Source organism: Bos javanicus, chromosome 4 (assembly GCF_032452875.1).
Source record: "Bos javanicus breed banteng chromosome 4, ARS-OSU_banteng_1.0, whole genome shotgun sequence".
Lineage (NCBI taxonomy): Eukaryota > Metazoa > Chordata > Mammalia > Artiodactyla > Bovidae > Bos > Bos javanicus.
Window position 1 is genome coordinate 43,676,460 of NC_083871.1, and position 21,903 is coordinate 43,698,362.

The 21,903-nt window shown below is 39.0% G+C and overlaps 1 protein-coding gene across 14 annotated transcripts in view; it reads left to right on the forward strand.

Moving 5' to 3' along the window:
• MAGI2 (membrane associated guanylate kinase, WW and PDZ domain containing 2) overlaps nucleotides 1–21,903 on the forward strand; it is a 1,471,158-nt gene that overhangs the window by 1,329,562 nt on the left and 119,693 nt on the right. For all 14 annotated transcript variants that reach the window (XM_061413833.1, XM_061413837.1, XM_061413836.1 and 11 more), the window contains 2 exons: nucleotides 4,799–5,018; nucleotides 5,431–5,574. In XM_061413833.1, coding sequence (XP_061269817.1) covers nucleotides 4,799–5,018; nucleotides 5,431–5,574 — 364 coding nt within the window. The remainder of the gene's footprint in view (nucleotides 1–4,798; nucleotides 5,019–5,430; nucleotides 5,575–21,903) is intronic.

Consider the following 21,903-nt stretch of genomic DNA (forward strand, 5'->3'; position numbering starts at 1 on the left):
TTGAAAGGCCCACATGAGGCAAAATCCCACCATAATATCCCCTGCTACAAGAGCAGCATTTTTTGATTCTGGAACTTATACCATAAACTTCTCCTAGAATTTACCATTAGCAATCTGGTTTTATCAACTCTAAAGTCTCTTTAATAATGTAATTACTAGCTACAAAGAGTTACACTAGTATACAACCTACAAAGGTTATCCTTTCACAAGTAAGGGAACTATCATCAGTAAGAGAAATATCAATAACCTCAGATATACAGATGACACCACCCTTATGGCAGAAAGTGAAGAAGAACTAAAGAACCTCTTGATGAAAGTGAAAGAGGAGAGTGAAAAAGTTGACTTAAACACAACATTCAGAAAGCTGAGATCATGGCATCTGGTCCCACCACTTCATGGCAAATAGATGGGGAAACAATGGAAACAGTGACAGACTTTTTTGTGTGTGTGCTCCAAAATCACTGCAGATGGTGACTGCAGCCATGAAATTAAAAGACACTTGCTCCTTGGAAGAAAAGCTATGACCAGCCTAGACAGCAAATTAAAAAGCAGAGACATTACTTACCAATGAAGGTCCGTCTGGTCAAAGCTATGGTTTTTCCAGTGGTCATGTATGGATGTGAGAGTTGGACTATAAAGAAAGCTGAGCTCTGAAGAACTGATGCTTTTGAACTATGGTGTTGGAGAAGACTCTTGAGAGTCCCTTGGACTGCAAGGAGATCCAACCAGTCAATCCTAAAAGGAAATCAGTCCGGAATATTCATTGGAAGGAATGCTGCTAAAGCTGAAACTCCAATACTTCAGCCACCTGATGTGAAGAAACTGACTCATTGGAAAAGACCCTGAGGCTGGGAAAGATTGAAGGCAGGAGGAGAAGGTGATGACAGAGGATAAGATGGTTGAATGGCATCACCAACTCGATGAACATGAGTTTGAGTAAGCTCCAGGAGCTGGTGATGGACAGGGAAGCCTGGCGTGCTGCAGTCCATGGTGTTGCAAAGACTCAGACATGACTAAGTGACTGAACTGAACTGAAGTAAGGGAACTCTTAAGAGACTTTGAAAAGTAATAATAATAATCCTGAATTTTCCTTAAAATAAACTGTTTCACAAATTCAGAGTAACAACTTTTGCCCTAACTAGTATGTCTTTCACTTAAAAGTTAGCAATACTCATAAAAATGTGTGTATTTTTCTTATTAGAGAATTCTTCAGTGTGTTGTTCAATGTAAAATCCTGACACATGGCACTGTCAAATGAAATTTGAATGCTGAGAGGCAGGCTTGGATGGCAGCTTGTTACAAGTTCTAACTGTCCCTATTTCTAGGCTCTGGGGAGACTCTTAACATTTCACCCTCTTTTGCTGTACTTCATGACACATCTGGTTGAAAAGGAAGCTCGTAATGGATATTTCATACCAGCACCACAGAGATAATGAAAATAAAGTGACTGTGCTATAGCTTAAAACAATGTGACATCTAAACCACCAAGCAAACGATTTCTAGAAAGGAACCGACACCCGCCAACGAATGTCACCGTCTAATTCCTTTTGTTTAATTCATGCATTTGCATAGTTGAGTGTCTTTTTCAAAGCGTCTTTTAAATAATTATGTTCTCAGCATGCACACTCTCAGTAGGTGAGTGGACAGCTTGCTGAAGTATAAAGCAGAGCCTGAATTATGCATCTCGCAAAAGGAAAGTGTCACTTCTGTTAGTTAAGCAACTAATGGGAACTACTTAACCCTTTATTAAAATAACTGCATCGCTAACCCCCTCAGTTCAGTTCAGTTCAGTCGCTCAGTCGTGTCCGATTCTCTGCGACCCCAGGAATCGCAGCACACCAGGCCTCCCTGTCCATCACCAACTCCCAGAGTTCACTCAGACTCACATCCATCAAGTTGGTGATGCCATCCAGCCATCTCATCCTCTGTTGTCCCCTTTTCCTCCTGCCCCCAATCCCTCCCAGCATCAGAGTCTTTTCCAATGAGTCAACTCTTCACATGAGGTGGCCAAAGTACTGGAGTTTCAGCTTTAGCATCATTCCTTCCAAAGAAATCCCAGGGCTGATCTCCTTCAGAATGGACTGGTTGGATCTCCTTGCAGTCCGAGGGACTCAAGAGTCTTCTCCAACACCACAGTTCAAAAGCATCAATTCTTAGGTGCTCAGCTTTCTTCACAGTCCAACTCTCGTATCCATACATGACCACTGGAAAAACCATAGCCTTGACTAGACGGACCTTTGTTGGCAAAATAATGTCTCTGCTTTTCAATATGCTATCTAGGTTGGTCATAATTTTTCTTCCAAGGAGTAAGCATCTTTTAATTTCATGGCTGCAGTCACCATCTGTAGTGATTTTGGAGCCCAGAAAAATAAAGTCTGACACTGTTTCCACTGTTTCCCCATCTATTTCCCATGAAGTGATGGGACCAGATGCCATAATCTTCGTTTTCTGAATGTTGAGCTTTAAGCCAACTTTTTCACTCTCCACTTTCACTTTCATCAAGAGGCTTTTTAGTTCCTCTTCACTTTCTGCCATAAGGGTGGTGTCATCTGCATATCTGAGGTTATTGATATTTCTCCCAGCAATCTTGATTCCAGCGTGTGCTTCTTCCAGCTCAGCGTTTCTCATGATGTACTCTGCATAGAAGTTAAATAAGCAGGGTGACAGTATACAGCCTTGACGTACTCCTTTTCCTATTTGGAACCAGTCTGTTGTTCCATGTCCAGTTCTAAGTGTTGCTTCCTGACCTGCATACAGATTTCTCAAGAGGCAGGTCAGGTGGTCTGGTATTCCCAACTCTTTCAGAATTTTCCACAGTTTATTGTGATCCACACAGTCAAAGGCTTTGGCATAGTCAATAAAGCAGAAATAGATGTTTTTCTGGAACTCTCTTGCTTTTTCGATGATCCAGAGGATGTTGGCAATTTGATCTCTGGTTCCTCTGCCTTTTCTAAAACCAGCTTGAACATCTGGAAGTTCTCAGTTCACATATTGCTGAAGCCTGGTTTGGAGAATTTTGAGCATTACTTTACTAGCGTCCAAGCCCCAGATAAAAACACATCTATTGCCATTTACTGTCAGTGTGTCCTCAACAAATCTTAGATTACACTAATGGCAGTTGTTCGGGTGAGTCATTCTTTAACATGTTTAATACTCATCAGACCATAAGTCAGTAAAAAACAAACAAAACCAGAACTCATCTAGTCTTAGATGGTGAGACTTAAAAATTCTGCTGGTTTTGAACCCCTTTTCCTGAGACATTTGAGTTTTTCCTTGTTGCTAAACATTTTCTCAAATCCTCCATATTAACTCTAGATAAATTTATTATTATACAGAATATATTTTTTAATTGACCTATATCTCTAAGTAGCTCATTATGTAGAACACTGTTCTGGCAATTGGCATTGAACATTAGAGTTCAGTAGCCTCTACACATGGTAATAATTTTTTTGCTTTATCTTATTAATGATCCCATACTGAGCTCCTAAGAATTGATGCTTTTGAACTGTGGTGTTGGAGAAGACTCTTGAGAGTCCCTTGGACTGCAAGGAGATCCAACCAGTCCATTCTGAAGGAGATCAGCCCTGGGATTTCTTTGGAAGGAATGATGCTAAAGCTGAAACTCCAGTACTTTGGCCACCTCATGCGAAGAGTTGACTCATTGGAAAAGACTCTGATGCTGGGAGGGATTGGGGGCAGGAGGAGAAGGGGATGACAGAGGATGAGATGGCTGGATGGCATCACTGACTCGATGGACGTGAGTTTGAGTGAACTCTGGGAGTTGGTGATGCACAGGGAGGCCTGGTGTGCTGCGATTCCTGGGGTCGCAGAGAATCGGACACGACTGAGCGACTGAACTGACTGACTGACTGAATGGTAGGCATTGACTGCTTCAGCCCTTTTGGAACCTGGAAACTCCTCATTTTAGAGCAAGTTGGATCTACAAAACAGAACTTAAAAACTAGTTTTGGCCTCTTTTGCAAAGAGTCGGACATCACTGAGTGACTGAACTGAACTGAACAGTGACTTTCTGCCTGATTTGTAGTTAGTGATTATACTTTACTTTCACTCCCTTAACCTCTGTAAGATACTCAAATTCTGCAAGCTAACAGGTTAAACTAACCTTTAATTAGATATTTGTAGGGCTTCACTGGTGTGTCAAATGGTAAATAATCCACCTGCAGTGCAGGAGACCTGGGTTCAGTCCCTAAGTTGGGAAGATCCCCTGGAGGAGGGCATGGCCATCCTCTCCAGTATTCTTGCCTGGAGAATCCCCGTGGACAGAGGAGCCTGGTGGTCTACAATGGGGTCACAAAGAGTCAGACATGACTAAGAGACTAAGCACACAGCACAGGGTATTTAGAGATCACTTAAATTGTCTTTTCATGAAGTAATGAATGCTGTGTATGTGTGAGAAAGAGCGAGAGAAAAAGAGAAGGACTCAAAGAGTTTACTGATATTAAGACAATCTGCTGTTTGGGTATGTATAGTTAAGTATGTGAGTTAAGCTGCAGTGGCACAGCTTTTAAACTATCAAGTCAAAGAAGGTGGTCCATAAAGTTCTGATTGACCATCACTTTTACTTTGATGTCTTAAGTGGCCAAGTGAAAAGTATATAATAGGGCATTTGTCAAAGATTTTCAAATAATGCTTATCATTTATTTAATCTTCTTGTAATCCTGCATATGCAAAAGAACCACCAATTGGTGTGGCTTGTACATTCTTGGAGGTCCTAAGATTATTCTAATCTCTTTAGAATCCTGAGATACCAAAGCAAGTTTCATTTTCCTTCATCTAGTTACAGGTCAGAAGTAAAAGCGAGGCAAGATGTGAAACCAGACATCCGACAGCCTCCATTCACGGACTACAGGCAGCCTCCACTGGACTACAGGCAACCCCCAGGAGGGGACTACCCGCAGCCCCCACCCTTGGACTACAGGCAGCCTCCGCTACTGGACTACAGGCAGCACTCCCCAGACACCAGGCAGTTCCCTCTGTCAGACTACAGGCAGCCCCAGGTACCTCAAAGACCCCACTGTGTTCATTTCATTTTTCTAATCAGCAGACCTGTACTTCTCACACACACACACACACACAACTCAGGTACATTTATTTATGGTGCTCAGCAGCAGTGAATGAGAAAATTCAGAGAGATAATACCACTAAGGCCTATGTGCAGTAGTTACATGTTTTCCACATAAATGGATAAGAACTAAAGTCCACAAGCTACGCAGCAGTTATTTTAATGACCAAGGAAACTGTTCTGATCTGCTCAAACCTTTGGAATTTTGTCTTGAAGTCAGATTACTCCTCACGATATCTCGTCAGTTGGATCACAGTAACTATGAGAGAGGAGAACAGAGGGACTAACCGCAGAAGCTTCTCTGATATTAAACAATTGTTCATTCCATTTTCTCCCCAACCCCAAAGGATTTTGATTATTTCACTGTGGACATGGAGAAAGGAGCCAAAGGATTTGGATTCAGCATTCGTGGAGGAAGGGAGTACAAAATGGATTTGTACGTGCTGAGATTAGCAGAAGATGGGCCAGCAATAAGGAATGGAAGGATGAGGGTAAGAACGTTCTCTTTTTATAGAATTGCTTAATTCTGAAAGAAACACCTATTGTGGTATTCATGCGGTGCTAAAGCCCACTATTAAGCAAACTGACTTGGGGTACATGTTGCCTTCTTTCCATTTCACAGTCCAGTATTCTAAAGGTTTGGCTAAACAATGTTTAAGACTTATCTCTCATTTTCTTTCTTATGTCTTCTAATTGACAACTCTCAGTATGATGGTTTATGTATATGTTTCTCGAAAGAGCAACTTAAAGAAAATGGACAAAGTAAACAAGTCCAAGAGATACCTTGAAATGCAAATGTGGCTCCATAATCTTTTGTGTGGTTTGAGGATTGAGTTTTCATCTGAGACTGAATCTTTTGAAATTTATTTTTAGCGTCATGCTTTTTTCTTCACATGGTTTTGTGTTTCTTTGGAAATAGTTCTTTTGAGCTGACTGACTTTGGGTTTGATATTGGGCAAAAAGAAGCAGGAGAACAGAGGATGAAGCTTCTTGGATAAATGTTGCCCTTAAAATGGTAGCAGCCAAAAATTTTCCAATTAGAGTGTAAGTTGAGGGTAGATTTTTAATATAATAGTTACTTTGAGGCATCTAGTTAATGCATAACTAAATCTTCACCTAGGGGTACAAGGCAACACTTGACAGAAATATAGAACATTAGTCAGTTTCTCTATAAAATGTCATCCAGGAAGCACACACTAAAGGTTAGTTATTATAAGTAAAATCTAGAATTATTCTCGTCCTCCCTCCTTGCCCTTTAAGTTAATACAGAAAAGCTGTGGTTCTTGAGTTCTAGAGCCTCAGATTCTTCTACTGTTTTACCACCCAATTGCTCTTGGCAATGGAATGAACCTGTTATTCCTGCCACCAGGTCTGCCGTTTCTGTAGTCTCATTTTCGAGTCAGTGAATCATCCACAGTGCAAAAGTAGAAAGTGCAAATGTGTCTATTTTTCTCCCTCCCTTCACAATCCTTTGACAACTGGGGAGTCTCCAGGGGATTTGAACCCAGGCAAGGCTGACTGCAGAGAATAACAGCCCCTGCCCTGATTTAGCCCCAAGCTCCTCTTAACATCCTCTGCAGGTGGTTTTAGGATTAGTCTCTACCTGGTTTCTTGGCTCCCAGCTTCCCTGGGATGGGCAACAGAAGGGCACTTTCTTAACATGCTGCAAAGCCAATTCACAAGTGGTTCAATAGAATGAAATTAATCTTTGCAGTGCAGGTGAACACAGCACAGCGCAGAAGCTGTGAGTTAAATGACCAGAGCTCCGTGAGAGAGGACCACCCCACCACCAGCCCACAAGTGGATTTTAGAGTTGTGGTCTCCAAAAGGTGGCCACAATTTATAACAAATGGTCTAGTTGACTTCTCAATATATTCAGTTCTCCCAAGGCACAGAAGCCTAAATATAGAAGCACTCTTGCATAAAAATGAATATTCTTTCTTGTAGAATTTAAACCAGAGCAGTAGTTCTCTGCTGTGTGGTCCCCTGGCATCAGCTTCCCCTCGAGGGGACATGTTAGTTAGCAGCACAACATGGAGCCGCATGTCCTGAATGCGCGTCTCAGGGCCACTGAATCAGAAGCTCTAGGATTAAGGCCACCAGGCTGTGTTCGTGCGATCCATCTCCCGATGAATCCGGCACAAGGTGACGTTTGAGAACCACTGAGCTGGAGGGAAGCTGGGGTGACATAGGTGCGGCACAGTGAGGACGTGTGTGACCCAGGCTCTGTTCATTCCCCCTAGATCCTGTCCAGGGAGTTTTCCCGTCCACTGGTTTACCTCAGGTCTCTAAATCCATGTAAAAACAGATTTAGAATTCTGTAGACAGGTGCTCAATTTTATGAAAGCTGTTTTTCTTCTGGCAGGTGATAAAAATGAGTCTTCTACCCGGGTTTCAAAAAATGGTACTTTCACTCTTTGTCAACGATTATAAAAATCAGCAATATTTCCTCATTTTCGGTGTCATTTTTATATAGCAACGTATTCTTCCTGTGTACAAGCTGTCCAAAAGAAGTTATTATGGCCAGTTTTAGATATTATGGGTCTTTATTTTGGACTACTATATACATATATATTTCTAACATTTAATTCTCAAGGAAAACAAGTCACTTGAGAGTCACAGAAATTCTGGGGATCAGATTTTACTGGTTGATTTTATCTCTGATCTTTAAAATAAGGCTAGGACTTGTCAGGGATGACTTTTTTCTACTGTTATAATTATACTTAATATTCATTTTTTTTTTTTTTTTTTTACTTATGGATTCTTATGGCACCAACAGAGAACTTGTCTAGGGTAACAAACTCCATGTTAGGGAAAAAAACTACTTCACCATATAAGTTCAGAAGTACTTATATTAGCTACTTTGAATGTGATAAATATTTTGTTATCTACAAAATTAAAGATCAGCAATTGTTCTTGATCATAGCACATAATTAATTCAGATTTTATTTTCATGTTTGATATCAAATTTCATCACTTAAAGCTAATCTTTTCTACCTTCATTAGTATTTACTAATTAGCAATAATGTTTATTTCACAGATATGTTTAAATTATTTCAGCAAGGAACAGGATAGATTAATATTTGCACAACTCAGTGGTTTGATTACTTTAAAATCATGCATAAACTGGATAACATATAGGTTACCAATATGGGAATTTAACAAATAAAAGTAATTAGGAATTCATTTTTCATCTTACTATAACATCCCCCCTTTATACCATTGTTGCCCAGGTCTATATCTGTGTATATATGAATCTGGGCAACAGTGGTAAGATCTACATATTTATATTTATATATTTATATATATATATATATATCTTAAAAATCTGTGCAGATGATCCTTATAAGGCAGCTGCTCATTCCATGGGTATTATGGCTTGGTTTAGAAAGTTCCAAGACCTCTGAGAAAAGTAGGTAAACTAAAGATGCATGAGCTACATTAAAAATAAGTTCAAGATGAGAAGCTGCTGCTGCTGCTAAGTCACTTCAGTCGTGTCCGACTCTGTGACCCCAGAGATGGCAGCCCACCAGGCTCCCCCGTCCCTGGGATTCTCCAGGCAAGAACACTGGAATGGGTTGCCATTTCCTTCTCCAATGCATGAAAGTGAAAAGTGAAAGTGAAGTTGCTCAGTCGTGTCCGACTCCTAGCGACCCCATGGACTGCAGCCTACCAGGCTCCTCAGTCCATGGGACTCTCCAGGCAAGAGTACTGGAGTGGGGTGCCATTGCCTTCTCCCAAGACGAGAAGCTAGCACAGGTTTTTCCCAACCTTTAAACCAGTCAGGCACATTTCTCCTTGTTAATTGTGATTTCTTCACCTTCATTCTTAATGAATTATTGACTAAACAAGCTCTTCATGATCAAGTAATTTTGGAACACAGTGTATAGCTGCCCCCACCTTTTTTGTGATCGGAAATAGAAGGGAAAATCAGGAAGTATCTGGTAATAGCATGGTGTCTTAGATTTAACTCAGTACAGTAAAATTGCCCAACTCAGAATCACTACACAAGAGCTAGGTGATTCTGAAAAATCATTTCATGTAATAGTTAATGAGTTTCTGTGCCTGAGGATTAGGGCTGTAACACTACTTTTGAACACTGAGTTAATGCACAGGTGTTAGCCTCTGAACCTGAGACTTTTCTGGGTGTTTTATGTTAGTCTTGCTTGTAGGACAGTGGTGGTTTGTGCCAGTTTAGTAGTACAGGACTTTGCTGAGATTACAGAGAAGCCAGGTAAAGTGAGAGTCAAAGAAGGTGGCTAGCACCAGTGTGAAAGCATCCCCCTTACACTGGGGAGTCTAATAAATGATGCCATAGATATGGATTTGTAAAGAATGTGCTTAGGCATCCGAGTGACCTCCTGGGCATCCAAGAGAAATGCCAAAAATCTTCCCTCCTCAGGGGTTCTCTCATGGATCTGGTGAGAGACAGGTAGGCATATCCCAAAAGTGGGTCCCAGGTGAAGTATTTCACTCTTGTCTTTCTGGGCATCTGCAGCAGGAACAGTTATCTTAGCAGAGATCTTTGGCAAATTAGACTGTCTGACTTTCAAATTGATTAAGAAGTACTCTCAAAGAACATGATTTTTTCTTCTTCTTCTTCCTTGGAAAGTACTATACGCTTACTCAATTTTTTGGTTAAATAAACACTTTCTTTCCACTTGAAACAAGAGTCAGATCAGGCAAGCATCCTGATAGTACTTTTCCTAGTAAGGTCAATGGATTCCTTCAAAATATGAAAACGTACCAAAAGCAAACCACAATCAGAAAGTAGTGAGGAAAATAATGACTCTTTCTGAGGGTCAAATGTACAAGGCAAGTCTAGATACAGGGGAGAGGATAAGAAAATCTTTTTCAGAAGATCAATTTGATGCTTATTTTAAAAGGTTCTAAAAACCCCTTTATCAGAAATGTATAAGCGTAACAATAAATGAATTTAAAGATTTACTAAAAATATAACTATTTTGATCCCTTCTAAACCCGCAGCCCTCTCTCAATCTCCAAAAAGAGCAAACATGATGGAAATGGCAACCCACTCCAGTATTCTTGCCCAGAGAATCCCAGGGACAGAGGCTACAGTTCATGGGGTCACAAGAGTTGGGCACGACTTAGCAACTAAACCACCACCAACAACCATTTAACATCAATACCTATGAAACAGGAAGGATTATATCTATTAATACCATATAGAGTTGTTGGGAAAGTGTAAGCAGTTTTTCGGGAAGTAGAATTGATTTTTCTTATTAAGACGAAGAAGGGAGGTATTAATTTATGAGTGACTGACGTTATTGAGAGACTTATACATGAGAGTATGTCATGAAATAGAGCTTGAATAGCATAGTGCAATTAGAATAAACACTACAAAAAACAATGTGAAACATAATTTCTTGAAATACTGACTTTATTTAAAAAATTAGAGAGTAGCAAGTTTTGACTTTAATTACTAGCTAATGTTTTAACACTATGTAATAAAAATTAAACACACAAAACAATCTGTAAATGTAGAAAATAAGGGGAATGGGAAATAGAAACATAATCATCTTGTCTGATTGCTCTTCCTTAGTCATTCAAGAAGGGTGACATCAGAAGAGAAACACAAGTGACATTCAGATTTCAAGGAAAAGTTTAAGAAGGGATTAGAACATATTAATAATCTGTTTTTAAAAGAAGACTTTTTAAGTTTATAAAAGAGTCTAATAAAGTTGAGAGGGATAAAATGTTCATAACTGATGAATAAATCTCTGGTACGAAGCTCTTAGGGACACAATCTAATTAAAAACTGAGTATAAATAGAAAGCACAGGCAAAGAATAATGACTGTATGAAGTGATTTACCGGTGAAGCTCAGTGAAGCAGAAATCTAAGAAATCAAGAGACTTCTGGAGGGAAGAGATAGTGCTTAAAGAAAAATCTGAAGAGTCAAGTTAGAAGACATCTGAAAAGAGATCAAGTTTGAGAGGTAAAATGTTTCCTTGAATATTTACCTTGAAAAGGTGAACTATTTTCCTGTTTCCATAGAAGTAGAATACATTCCCTATTTCATAAAATGCTTTTTTTATTTTCAAGAAATAGCATCACTTTTCGCTTCGCCACCTTAATAACTGGGTAGTAGCTATCTGTGCCTACTTAGCATTGCATAAACTTATTTATAAAATGGTTTATCTTCTTCCTGAAACTCATATGTGACAAAGTCAACCAGGAATGGGCCTTGAGGTCACCTACAAAAATTTGTAAGACTGAACAATGTGTGAAAAAGATACTGCTTACCCATCATTTTCTTTCTTTTTTAATGAAAAAGCAACTTCCCTGATGGCGGGAATTTAAGCTTCTCTTAAATTCATCACCTCTCCTGTGGACCAGACACGGCTAGCCTGTGACTATAGAAAGTATTCTACTTTATATTGTTTTAATTAAACATAAAACCAGAAGAACATTTCTAACATATGTAATAGTATAAACACTAACAATGATTCAGGCACCCGTGAGCCCTTATCCCAACTTAAAAAAGCAGAACATCTCCAGTCTCCCATGATTCCATTCTCCTCCCACTCTCCAGCCCCCAGAGGTAACCAGCACCCTAAATATTATCATTCCTTCTGGTCTTACCACACATGTATGTACCTCTCAACTGTATCATTTAGTTTTGTACACTTAGTGAACTTAACATGAATGAATCTTATGTACATGTTCTTCTCTGTGGTTTACTTTTTATATATTATGTTCATAGCACTCATCCAAGTTGATGCATGAAGATGTAAATTATGCCATTGTATGAATATGCTACAGTCTCCATTAGTTATAAATGGAGAGTTGAAGTTTTCTGTATTAGTGGACACTGGACTTTTTCCAATTTTTTTTTTTTTTTGCAACTAATACTATCCTTGTATATACTTCCTGCTGCACATATGCACAACTTTCTCTAGACTAGACTATATACCTAGGAGAGCATATATTTAACTAAATAATACAAAGATATTTTCCTAGGTGGTTGTACAAATTTATATTCATACTGGCAATATGAAAGTTTCCCTTCCTTTACATCCTCACAAGACTTGTACTTCAGGCTTTTAAATTCTTATTCTGGTAGGTAGAAAATTATATATAAATGCAAATATAAACCTATTTCTTGATTACAAATAATATTTCTTTTCTTAGGTTTATTGGGCTTTATTTCCTCCCAAATAAAGATGTCTATTCATATCTTTACCCCATCTTCTGTTAAATCATTCCTTCTTTTCATATTGATTTTGAGCCAAGTATTTATATGTTCCTGATGATGGTTTTTCATTGATTGATGTGTTGCAAATATCTTGTTCCACCTTATGGCTTGTAGTTTCACTTTCATTATGATGCCCTTTCATAAACAGAAGATCTTAATTTTAGTGTAATTGACTTGATCAGCCTTTTATTTTATAATTTCTGCTGTCTGTGTCATCTTTGAAAAATCGTTCCCTAAGTCATATTCTTGAAGACCCCCTACATCTTCTTCTAAAAGTCTTATAATTTTGCTTTTTCAAATCTGTCTTTAATTAGGTAGAATTGATTTCTGCGTGTGGAAAAAGGAAGAAATCCAATTTCAGTTTTTCCATATGGATAACCACCTGTCACAGCATCATTTATTGGGTATCCTCTCATTTCCCTGCAATCTGCAGTGACAGCTCCATAGTAAATACGATGGGCTGTTTATAGGTTCCTTATACTGCTCTACTGGTCTGTTTGTCTATACCTACATCAATACTATACTTAGCTACCTTTTAATAAGTCTTGAGTTTTGATGGAGAAACTTCCTATCCCCTCATCCCCAGACATACTTCTTAATTCTTCAGGAGTGTTTGAATTTTCTTGGACCTTAGCCCTTCCATATAAAATTTTAGCAGTTTCTTGTCCTATTGGGTTTTTATTGGAATTGCTTGGAATCTATAAATAAAAGTGGAAAACCTTGTATCTTTATAATATTCAGTCTTTCTATCTGTGAGCATGATATAATCTATTTATTTTGATTTTCTATAAAGTGCTTAAAGTTTCATAGTATTTTCCATAATTTTGATAGATTGATTCTAAGCATTTGCACATTTTCTTAATACTTTTACTCTTGTATTTTAATGTAATATTGAAATTAACTGTACCAATAAAAAAGTTGATTTCTGTATATTTATCAGTTGTATCATACAAAATTACTAAATTCATATTAATTCAAATAACTTATCTGTAACTTCCTCTAGATTTTCTACATAGATACTCACATTTTCTGTGTCTTTCAAGTCCTTTTATTTATTTTTATTATTTTATATATTTATTTACTTGGTTTTCAGTATGATGCTAAATAGAAGTGGTCAAACAAGCACTCATATTTAATTCTAATCTTAAAGGGAATGCTTTCACCATTAAGCATAATGTTGAATGAATTTATATAAATAACCTTTATCAATTAAGAATGTTCCGTTCTATCGATAAGGAAGTTTTGGTACATACATGCTGCTGCTGCTGCTATGTCGCCTCAATCGTGTCCAACTCTGTACGACCCCATAGACGGAAGCCCACCAGGCTCCCCCGTCCCTGGGATTCTCCAGGCAAGAACACTGGAGTGGGTTGCCATCTCCTTCTCCAGTGCATGAAAGTGAAAAGTGAAAGGGAAGTCGCTCAGTCGTGTCTGACTCCTAGTGACCCCATGGACTGCAGCCCACCAGGCTCCTCCATCCATGGGATTTTCCAGGCAAGAGTACTGGAGTGGGGTGCCATTGCCCTCTCCATATACAATGGAATATTACTCGGCCTTAAAAAGGAACAAATTTGAGTCAGTTGAACTGAGGTGGATGAACCTAGAGCTTGTTACATAGAGAGAAGTAAGTCAGGAGAAAAATATCATATATAAATGCATATATATGGAATCTAGAAAAATTATACTGATGAACCTATTTGCTGGACAGAAATAGGGACACAGACACAGAGCACAGACTTGTGAACACAACAGGGCCAATTGAGAAAGTAGCACTGAAGCATATACATTTCCGTATTAAAATAGATAGCTAGTGGGAAGTTGCTATACAACACAGGCAGCTCAACCCAGTGCTCTGTGACAATCTAGAAGGGTAGGATGGGGGTGGGGAGGGGTGGAGGTTCAAGAGGGAGGGGATGTATGTATGCTCAAGGCTGATTCACATTGTTGTATGGCAGAAATCAACACAACATCTTAAAGCAATTATCTTCCAATTAAAAATAAATTCAAAAAAAAAGAATATTCCATTCTGTTACTAGTTTGCTAGATAGTTAATTATGAACACATGTTGAATTTTGTGAACTATTTGTACATCCATAGAAAACATATAATCTTTTCCCTTTAATATGCTAATTAATATAATTAAGAATATTATTCATATATTAATGGAATTTTATGTTAAATCATTCTTGATTTCTCAGATAAACTATATTTATTCATGATAATCTTTTTGATGCATCATTCAATTCAATTTTCTGTTATTTCCCTTAAACTATTTGCAGCTTTATTCTTAAGTAAGATTAGCCTGTAATTTTCTTTTCTTGAAGTGTTGGTGAATAATTTCAACATTAGTGTTATACTAGTCTTATTAAGTGAGAAAGAATAATCCCTTTTGTTATTGTCATCATTGTTGTTATATGGAAAAGCTTATGTAAGTTGAGAATTGTCCTTGAGTGTTTGGTAGGATGAACCTGTAAATCCATCCAGATCTAGTATATTTTCTTTGTGTGAAAATTTTAAACTACATTATGTTTCTATAATAATTAGGGTATTCTTTAGTTTCTCTGTTTCTTCTTGGATCAATTCTGATCATTTTTTTCTGATAATTTATTTCATCTTAGTTTTCAAAGTTTCTATAAGATTATCTTATTATATTTTTAATATTTAAAGATTTTTGTTTATGTTCCCTTCTCATTTACCTGACTATTGCATATGTATGTATTCTTTCTGTTTTTCTTTGTTAATCATGTCAGGGGATTTGGCCATTTTTTTATTCTTTTAAAGAACCAGCTTACATATTTGTTCTCTGGCTTATTCATTTATTTTTATATTTGATATTTCCTTGGCTCCATTTTCTTTGAGTCAACTCTATTCTTATTTTTCTTGTTCCTTAAGTTGAACGCTTAGATCAGTAGTTCTGAAGTTTTCTTTATTTCTATTAATAATGTACAAATTTAAGGCTGTAGTTTCAATATATAGTATGCTCATTTTTTTAAAGTTCTAAATATATTCTGATTTCCACTATGACTCATTCCACTGTTTTCTTTTTTATTCATGGATTATTTAGAAGATGTGTTTGGTTTTTATTCCTAAGAGTATGGGAATTTTTTGGTTAGTTTTCTCTTCTTAATTTCTAATACAATTCCATTGCCATAAAAGAATATATTCTATATGATTTCAATTTTTCAAATTTGTTGTGGCTTACTCTTCAAGTTTATGTGTATTCAGGTTTTTTATATGATCCATATGTGCTTGAAAAGAATGTAAGAATGTGCATTCTGTAATTATTGAGTGCAATATTCTATAGCTGTGTTTACCTAAAGCTTAGGTATTGTGTTATTCAAATAGTCTCTATTCTCAATAATTTCTATCTGATATGTTATATATTGAACTAGGTGCTTTAAACATTTTTTTGTTAAAAATCTTGTACATTTTTCTTTGATCTGTGAAGCTTTACTTTATGTTTACTGTGTTATTTGGTACTCAGATATTTGTTATATTTTCCAGGTAAATTGAATCTTTTATCATATGCAGCAACCTATCACATCTCTGTCAGTGCTTTTTACTTTCAAGTCTGTTTTGTCTGATATTAGTAAGTACACTAAGTTTTCCTTATCTGGTGTGTCTTCTGTCCTTTGCTTTCAACTTTTTGTGTCCTTATATTTTATGTGTTTCTCTGGTCTATGTAGCTATTTTTGAATTTTTTAAACAATATGTCTTCACTAAATCATTATAGTCAATTTACATTAATTTTGATTACCAATAATTTTATTTGATCCTGTTGTTTATTCTGTTCCTTTTCTGTCCCACTCTTTTTGTTCTTTTTAGCTTACTTTGAATAAGTCTTTGGGTTTCCAGTTTATGCAGGTATCTCCTATTTACAGGGCCAAGCTGTATTTTCTATTCCTGATGCGCATCCATCAAAATGGAAACAGGTTTCCCAGAAAAAGGTAAAACTCTGTTTGGCATTTGTTTGCCTCCTAAGAGTCCTACCTACATTCACTTTGTTTTTGGCATCAGAGGAGCCTTTAGTTTCTTGCCTGTTCAGCAACGGTAATTTGGGTTATCTAACCCAGCATTTTGCTAGAAGCAAGTTTATGTCACATATATCCTTAATGACCAAATTATGGTTGCTAAAACTATCTCCTGCCTTAGAACTGTCAATTAATCTCCCTCTCAGTGTCTCTATGTAAGAACCCAAGAGGGTACCCTCCATGTGCCAGCTACAGTCATTCTGTAGCCTGTCTTCTTCTCCATCTCCAATTCCACTGCCCTCTGCCCATATAGCCACTGATGAGTTCTTGCTCCAGCCCTGCTGAGACCTCCACAGCTTGGCCCTAGGGTGGGCCCAAGGTGTCCAGCCCCTGTGATATGCACTCTGCTGCGTTCTGGGCAGAGAGAAGCATGGCTCCCTCCTCACCCCCAGCCACTCTTTGCCTCCTCTGCACTCCAGTAGCTCTGCTTTGCCCACAGTCTCACAAAGCTTAGGGGTGGTCACAGACTCACTTCCTGCAGGAACCAGGTAGGGAACAGAACAAGTGAAGAACACAGGGCCCTTGGCCTTCCTAAGGAGCAGCCTCTACTGCCAAGGCCAACTGTGAATCTGTGGGAATGCTGTCTTCCTCCTTTTAAGTCTTCAAACTTTCAAGAGAAAGCAAAAATCTGTATTCTTAAGAATTAGCTAGACTTGAAAAAATTTTTCATTTAAAAAACCTGCACAAGCCAAACAAGTCTCCAGAAGGTGTGGGGTTCACAGCTACCCCATTTCCGTCATCTATTGTAGACAGATCCTAAAGCAAGGGGGAGGCAGAATGGCTGAGGGCAGGGATGGGGAAGCAGCTCCTATTCTAGGGACCCAGGGTCTGGGGACCCAGTGCAGTTAGCCAGTAGTATGCTGGTGTAACTAGTACTCTTGTTTTTTCTTACTCCAGTATTACTGGTGTAACTTTTAGGAGAAGTGAATGCAGGACTGCTCAAAATGTTTCAGCATTGTGCATGGTGAGGAAAATCTTGGGAAAATTTTGATCTTCTGCCTCCTCTTTGTACTTGAATTTTTAAAGATGGTTTTCACTCCTAGAAAACTTATTTTAATGGCCCAAAATGGTTTTGTGTTTGTCATCTCCTGCCAGATCCTAGAGAAATCAGTTCTGAGAGGGGCCATGTTTAGTAGGGTGCATATTCCTGCTGACCGTGCAGAAGAACCCAACTTTATCTTCCATGGACCAGTATTGTTTGTCTAGGCCATGAATGCATGGCCTGCATAGCTGCCTGAATCTGCGGAGGAGCCCTTTTCATATCTAGCTTCATCCTGCCGTTGAGTTTGAGTAGCATGGACATATTGTCTTGAATGAATATGCCCTGAGTCTAGAGAAACAAAGCAAAGAATCTGTCTCCCTTAGCAACAAGAGACTCTCTCACACAGAATTTCCCCACAGGAGGAAAAAGTTAGGTTAAAAACAGTGAGATACACCCATCCATGGGTCTTGGCTTGAAGAGTCTATCTCTGTTAATTGACATATGTCTGTGAAGAACTACATTCACTTCATTTATGTTTAATCATCTAATCTAAGGTACTTTCATTGTCACTTAAATTCACTCAGTTTCTTCCTTACCTTGAAGGCTGGCTTAGAAGGAAGTTCTTATCTGTCTTAGTGACTTCTTAGGCTACTCCCTACATTGGTCCCTTTCCTTCTTCCTCTGTCTACTCCTCCCTTATCAGGAAATATGGGGTACTAGAATGGCAGGAGCTTGGAAGACCTGATATTCAAACTGGCTCAACAACTCACTGCCTATCTAGCTCTGACCTTGGACGAGTTACCCTGTCATACAGCTGTTTCTATAGCTCCAAACAAATACCAGGCCTCCTGTGGGCAGCTTCAGGGGTACACACATTGGGGAAAAAGTGTCCTCCTAGCCAGCATGACCAGTTGAATCAACCCTAGCAACTCATAGAATGATAGCATGTCTACATATCCCATAAGTTATTCAATAGAATCAATTTTATTTATCTGTAAAATGGGAAAATATTTTCCCGGAAGGGGAAAATGCCTGCTTCAATAATCCTGAGTTTCCATCTCTTCTTTCTCTTTCTCCTGCTCCTCAAGGCTTATGCTTCTATTAAAATACTCAGTAGTCTAAACTGGAGATACAGAATGCATTTTTTTAAGTAAATGTGGAGATCAAGAGGCCATGAAAGCTTTGAAAATAAAAATCAACATTTATTTACCTCCCCCCTCCCCCATCTATTAGATAAAGCGGCTCCTTTTGAAAATGCAAAAGGAGCACTGGTCTATCTGCCCAGTGCTTAAAAACCTTCAGTGGCACCCCATTTCTTTCAGGGTAAAGATCAGACCCACCCAAAGCTATCCATACCCTGCATGTTCCAGCTCTGTCTCCCTCCCCAGCTCAGCTCACCTGGGCTCCCCTGCTTTCCATGCAGCTGACAACCAGGCTCTCTCAGTCTCTGATAGTTCACGTGCTTCCCTCTCCTCTTCACAAGATTATCTCCTCCTTGTCCTTCTCATCCCAGCTCAAACATCTCATCCCCAGAGAAGGCTTCTCTTCTCCCCTCTCTGATTAGGTCATATCTGCCTGTCACAGGCGCTTCATAGCATCTTTCCTACTGCTCGTTTTACATTTATGTGTGATTATGTTATGACGTTTGTCTCTCTAGAATATAAGCTCTGTGGGAGTGGGAGCCATGTTGCTCTGTGCTCCCCACTGTACCCCTGTGCCTGACACATGGTGAATGCTCAGTAAACATTTACTGCTGAATGAATGCATGAACAGAAGCCTTTGAAGGGCAGGATACAATAAGCAAGCTCACTAAGTTTGGGGATAGTTTGTAATTTCCTCAATTCTGTCTCATTGCAACAAAAATATGAAGCGACGGACAGACCAGTGTTACAGCTCAGTTTTATTTAGAAAGTAAAGGAAAATACATCCTTGAGGCATGAGGGCATGCCGACCCAAAAGACATGAAAAGAGAGGGCTCTGTCCCAATTTTGGCTCCTCTTTTTATGTTTTTCTCCTCCCCCTGGGCCTGCCCTGTGTAAATTAGGCTAGCCAGGCGTGCTGTTTGTTTTACCTATGGTCCTCACTCCAGTCCTCCTGGGACCTTCCTTTGTTCTATTTTTGCAAGCTTTTCCCTTCCTTGTCTTTTAATCACTACCATTCTGGTCTCCTTTTTCCTATTCTAACTACCTAACATTAAGTACATGACCACAAAGGCACCTGATGGACCAGGCCGTGGGACTTCATAGATAACTAAGTATATGAATACACAGGGCAAATTCAGTCTAACTCATGGTGAGCTTCTTATGCCCTAGTGCCTCATTGTAAATGCACCATTGTTTTGAGGCTGTATTTAATTATTACAGATTTTGCAGTGTCAAGGAGATGGTATAGGCAAAACCTTACTGTGCCTAATATTATTTAAATACCCTTAATCTTAAATTACATGACAGTTCATGTCTTGCCTTCCTCATCTGTAAACTCCTTATCACCAAATGGGAATGACAAGGTAAGAGTGGAAAATAAGGTAAAATAAGGTCAAACAGGAAATAACAAAGAACCTCAAAAGCATGAGGTATGCGATACATGACAGAATAAAGGGTTACAAGACAGGTGTGCCGGAGCCTATTAGAAAAGGTCCACAGGAGAGCAGTGTAGTTGGCCGAATGATGGAACAACAGAGCTTGGCAGAATATTCCAACTCTGCAGAGCTGAGTTCCTATCAGGTCAATGCAGATAAATGAGGTAAGGAGTTGATAAAATTGAGAGCACAAGAGAAGAGAGATAACAAGTGCTTAAGAGAAGAATAAAGCAGTCTAACTGGAGAATCAAAGCAGTTGTCTGGGCTCAGGTAGATCATTTCAGGAACCCTGCCTTGCAAAGATCACCTACCCGATGTTTCATCACCTTCGGGTGCTGACACTCAGTAAACACAGAAAGCTTATCCTGCATGAAGCGTGAGCCTTTACATGTCATCACAGCCCTTATCACTCAGCCGCCCATCGTCTCTCAGCCATCACTCTGAATCACCCTTCAGATCATCTGCAAAAGTGAGGCTTTCCCTTTATTGTTTGATTCTGCTCCGTGCCTTTTATGAAGAAAAAGAAAAACCCCCTCACAAAGATCAAATCCATTACCTTTCTATTTTCAGAGTCTGACCTATGAACGCTGTTAAATGTGCTATGTGAGTTCCTTTCAGGAATGAGGGAGAGCATTGCCTTGATTAGAGAAGGAGCCATAGGCAGCAGAGCCGGCTCACTGGCTCTAGACTCCATTGTCAATTATTTAAGGCTCATTATCCCACTCGGGGAGGGCCCCAGTTTCTCTGCCCTGTTTCTTCTTCTTTGGGTTGTGCAACTTTGAACCATTTCAAAAGCAGCTTCCCGTGAGGGCTGGTTAAAGGTTTGATAAGAAATCAAAGGGTTAGTGTTAGGATTGCATCTTGGTGGGGAAAGACACAGAAGAAATTGAATAAATTGGAAGTTAAGAGAACCTTCGCATTTTAATTATTCTTTTTTTTTTTTTTTTTTTTTTTGCCTATGGAAAAGAATGAGAACATTTACAAACCACTGCTGTGATCTGACAAACACATTTTACTTGCCTCTTCAATGAGAGGAGGATTTGTGAGTATAGATTCCTCTTTTCTACTAAATCATCATTTCTCCGTCTGTATCTGAGAATAAATCAAGATTTCTTCCCTCTTCATTCTTACGAAGTGTCTTCCCAGTGTTTATGCAAAATTGGTATTCTGCCTGAGATTTTTTTTTTTGTCATCCCATCTTTCCCCTAGACCTAAAGCTTTTCTTCTGAGTAGGTAGAGAGTCATTCGGTTTGCTCTGTCTACTCCTCTACTTCTCTTTTAATCAGGAAAATGGACACAAAATACATCTTGATCCTTATGCACACAGGACTTTGCACAGCAGAGCAAACAGTACTGCCCTTATCTTGACACAATGCCATCTTAGTGTCTCATGTCTTTGTGTAATGATCTGCCAAAGGGGTGACTGTGCCACTAGTCTTTAGGACCCTGTCAACAATATTAGTCTATTGCAGGATGTAAAGGGGATTCTTCAACCTATTAGCATGACTTTGCCTTATTCTTCTTGAGAGAAGAACAATTGAGCACAGAAAGGGAAGTTAAAGTCAAATGAACAGCAGAGCAATTCAGAAGCTCTCAAGAGGCAGGCTCTCTTGTCTTCAAATGTGAGTCCAGGTCATTCATGCTTCTCCTCCGTGGTGCCCTGGTGTCTTGCCCTTGGGCAAAACAGCATCCTCAGTCCACAGCCTGTTCATTCCCTGGGGCTGCTGCTTGGTGCCTGCACTATTGAACAAAGAAATGGCCTCTGTTCCTGCCTGCAGAAGGTTGCTGCCTCCTTCTCTGGGATTAAAAAGGTCGTTACTGTGTCTGGCTCCTGACTGATTCAACTTGACAAGATACTGGTTTTTCAGTAAGTTCTTCTGTATGTTGGAATCCACCAGCTGTTTTTGACCCTGTGTGAAACAGCACAATCTCCTAGGCAGGCTTGTCTCATTACTGGCCAGCTTTAGGAGTTGTGGACTGACATCCCTTCTAAATGCCTAACCTGAATTTC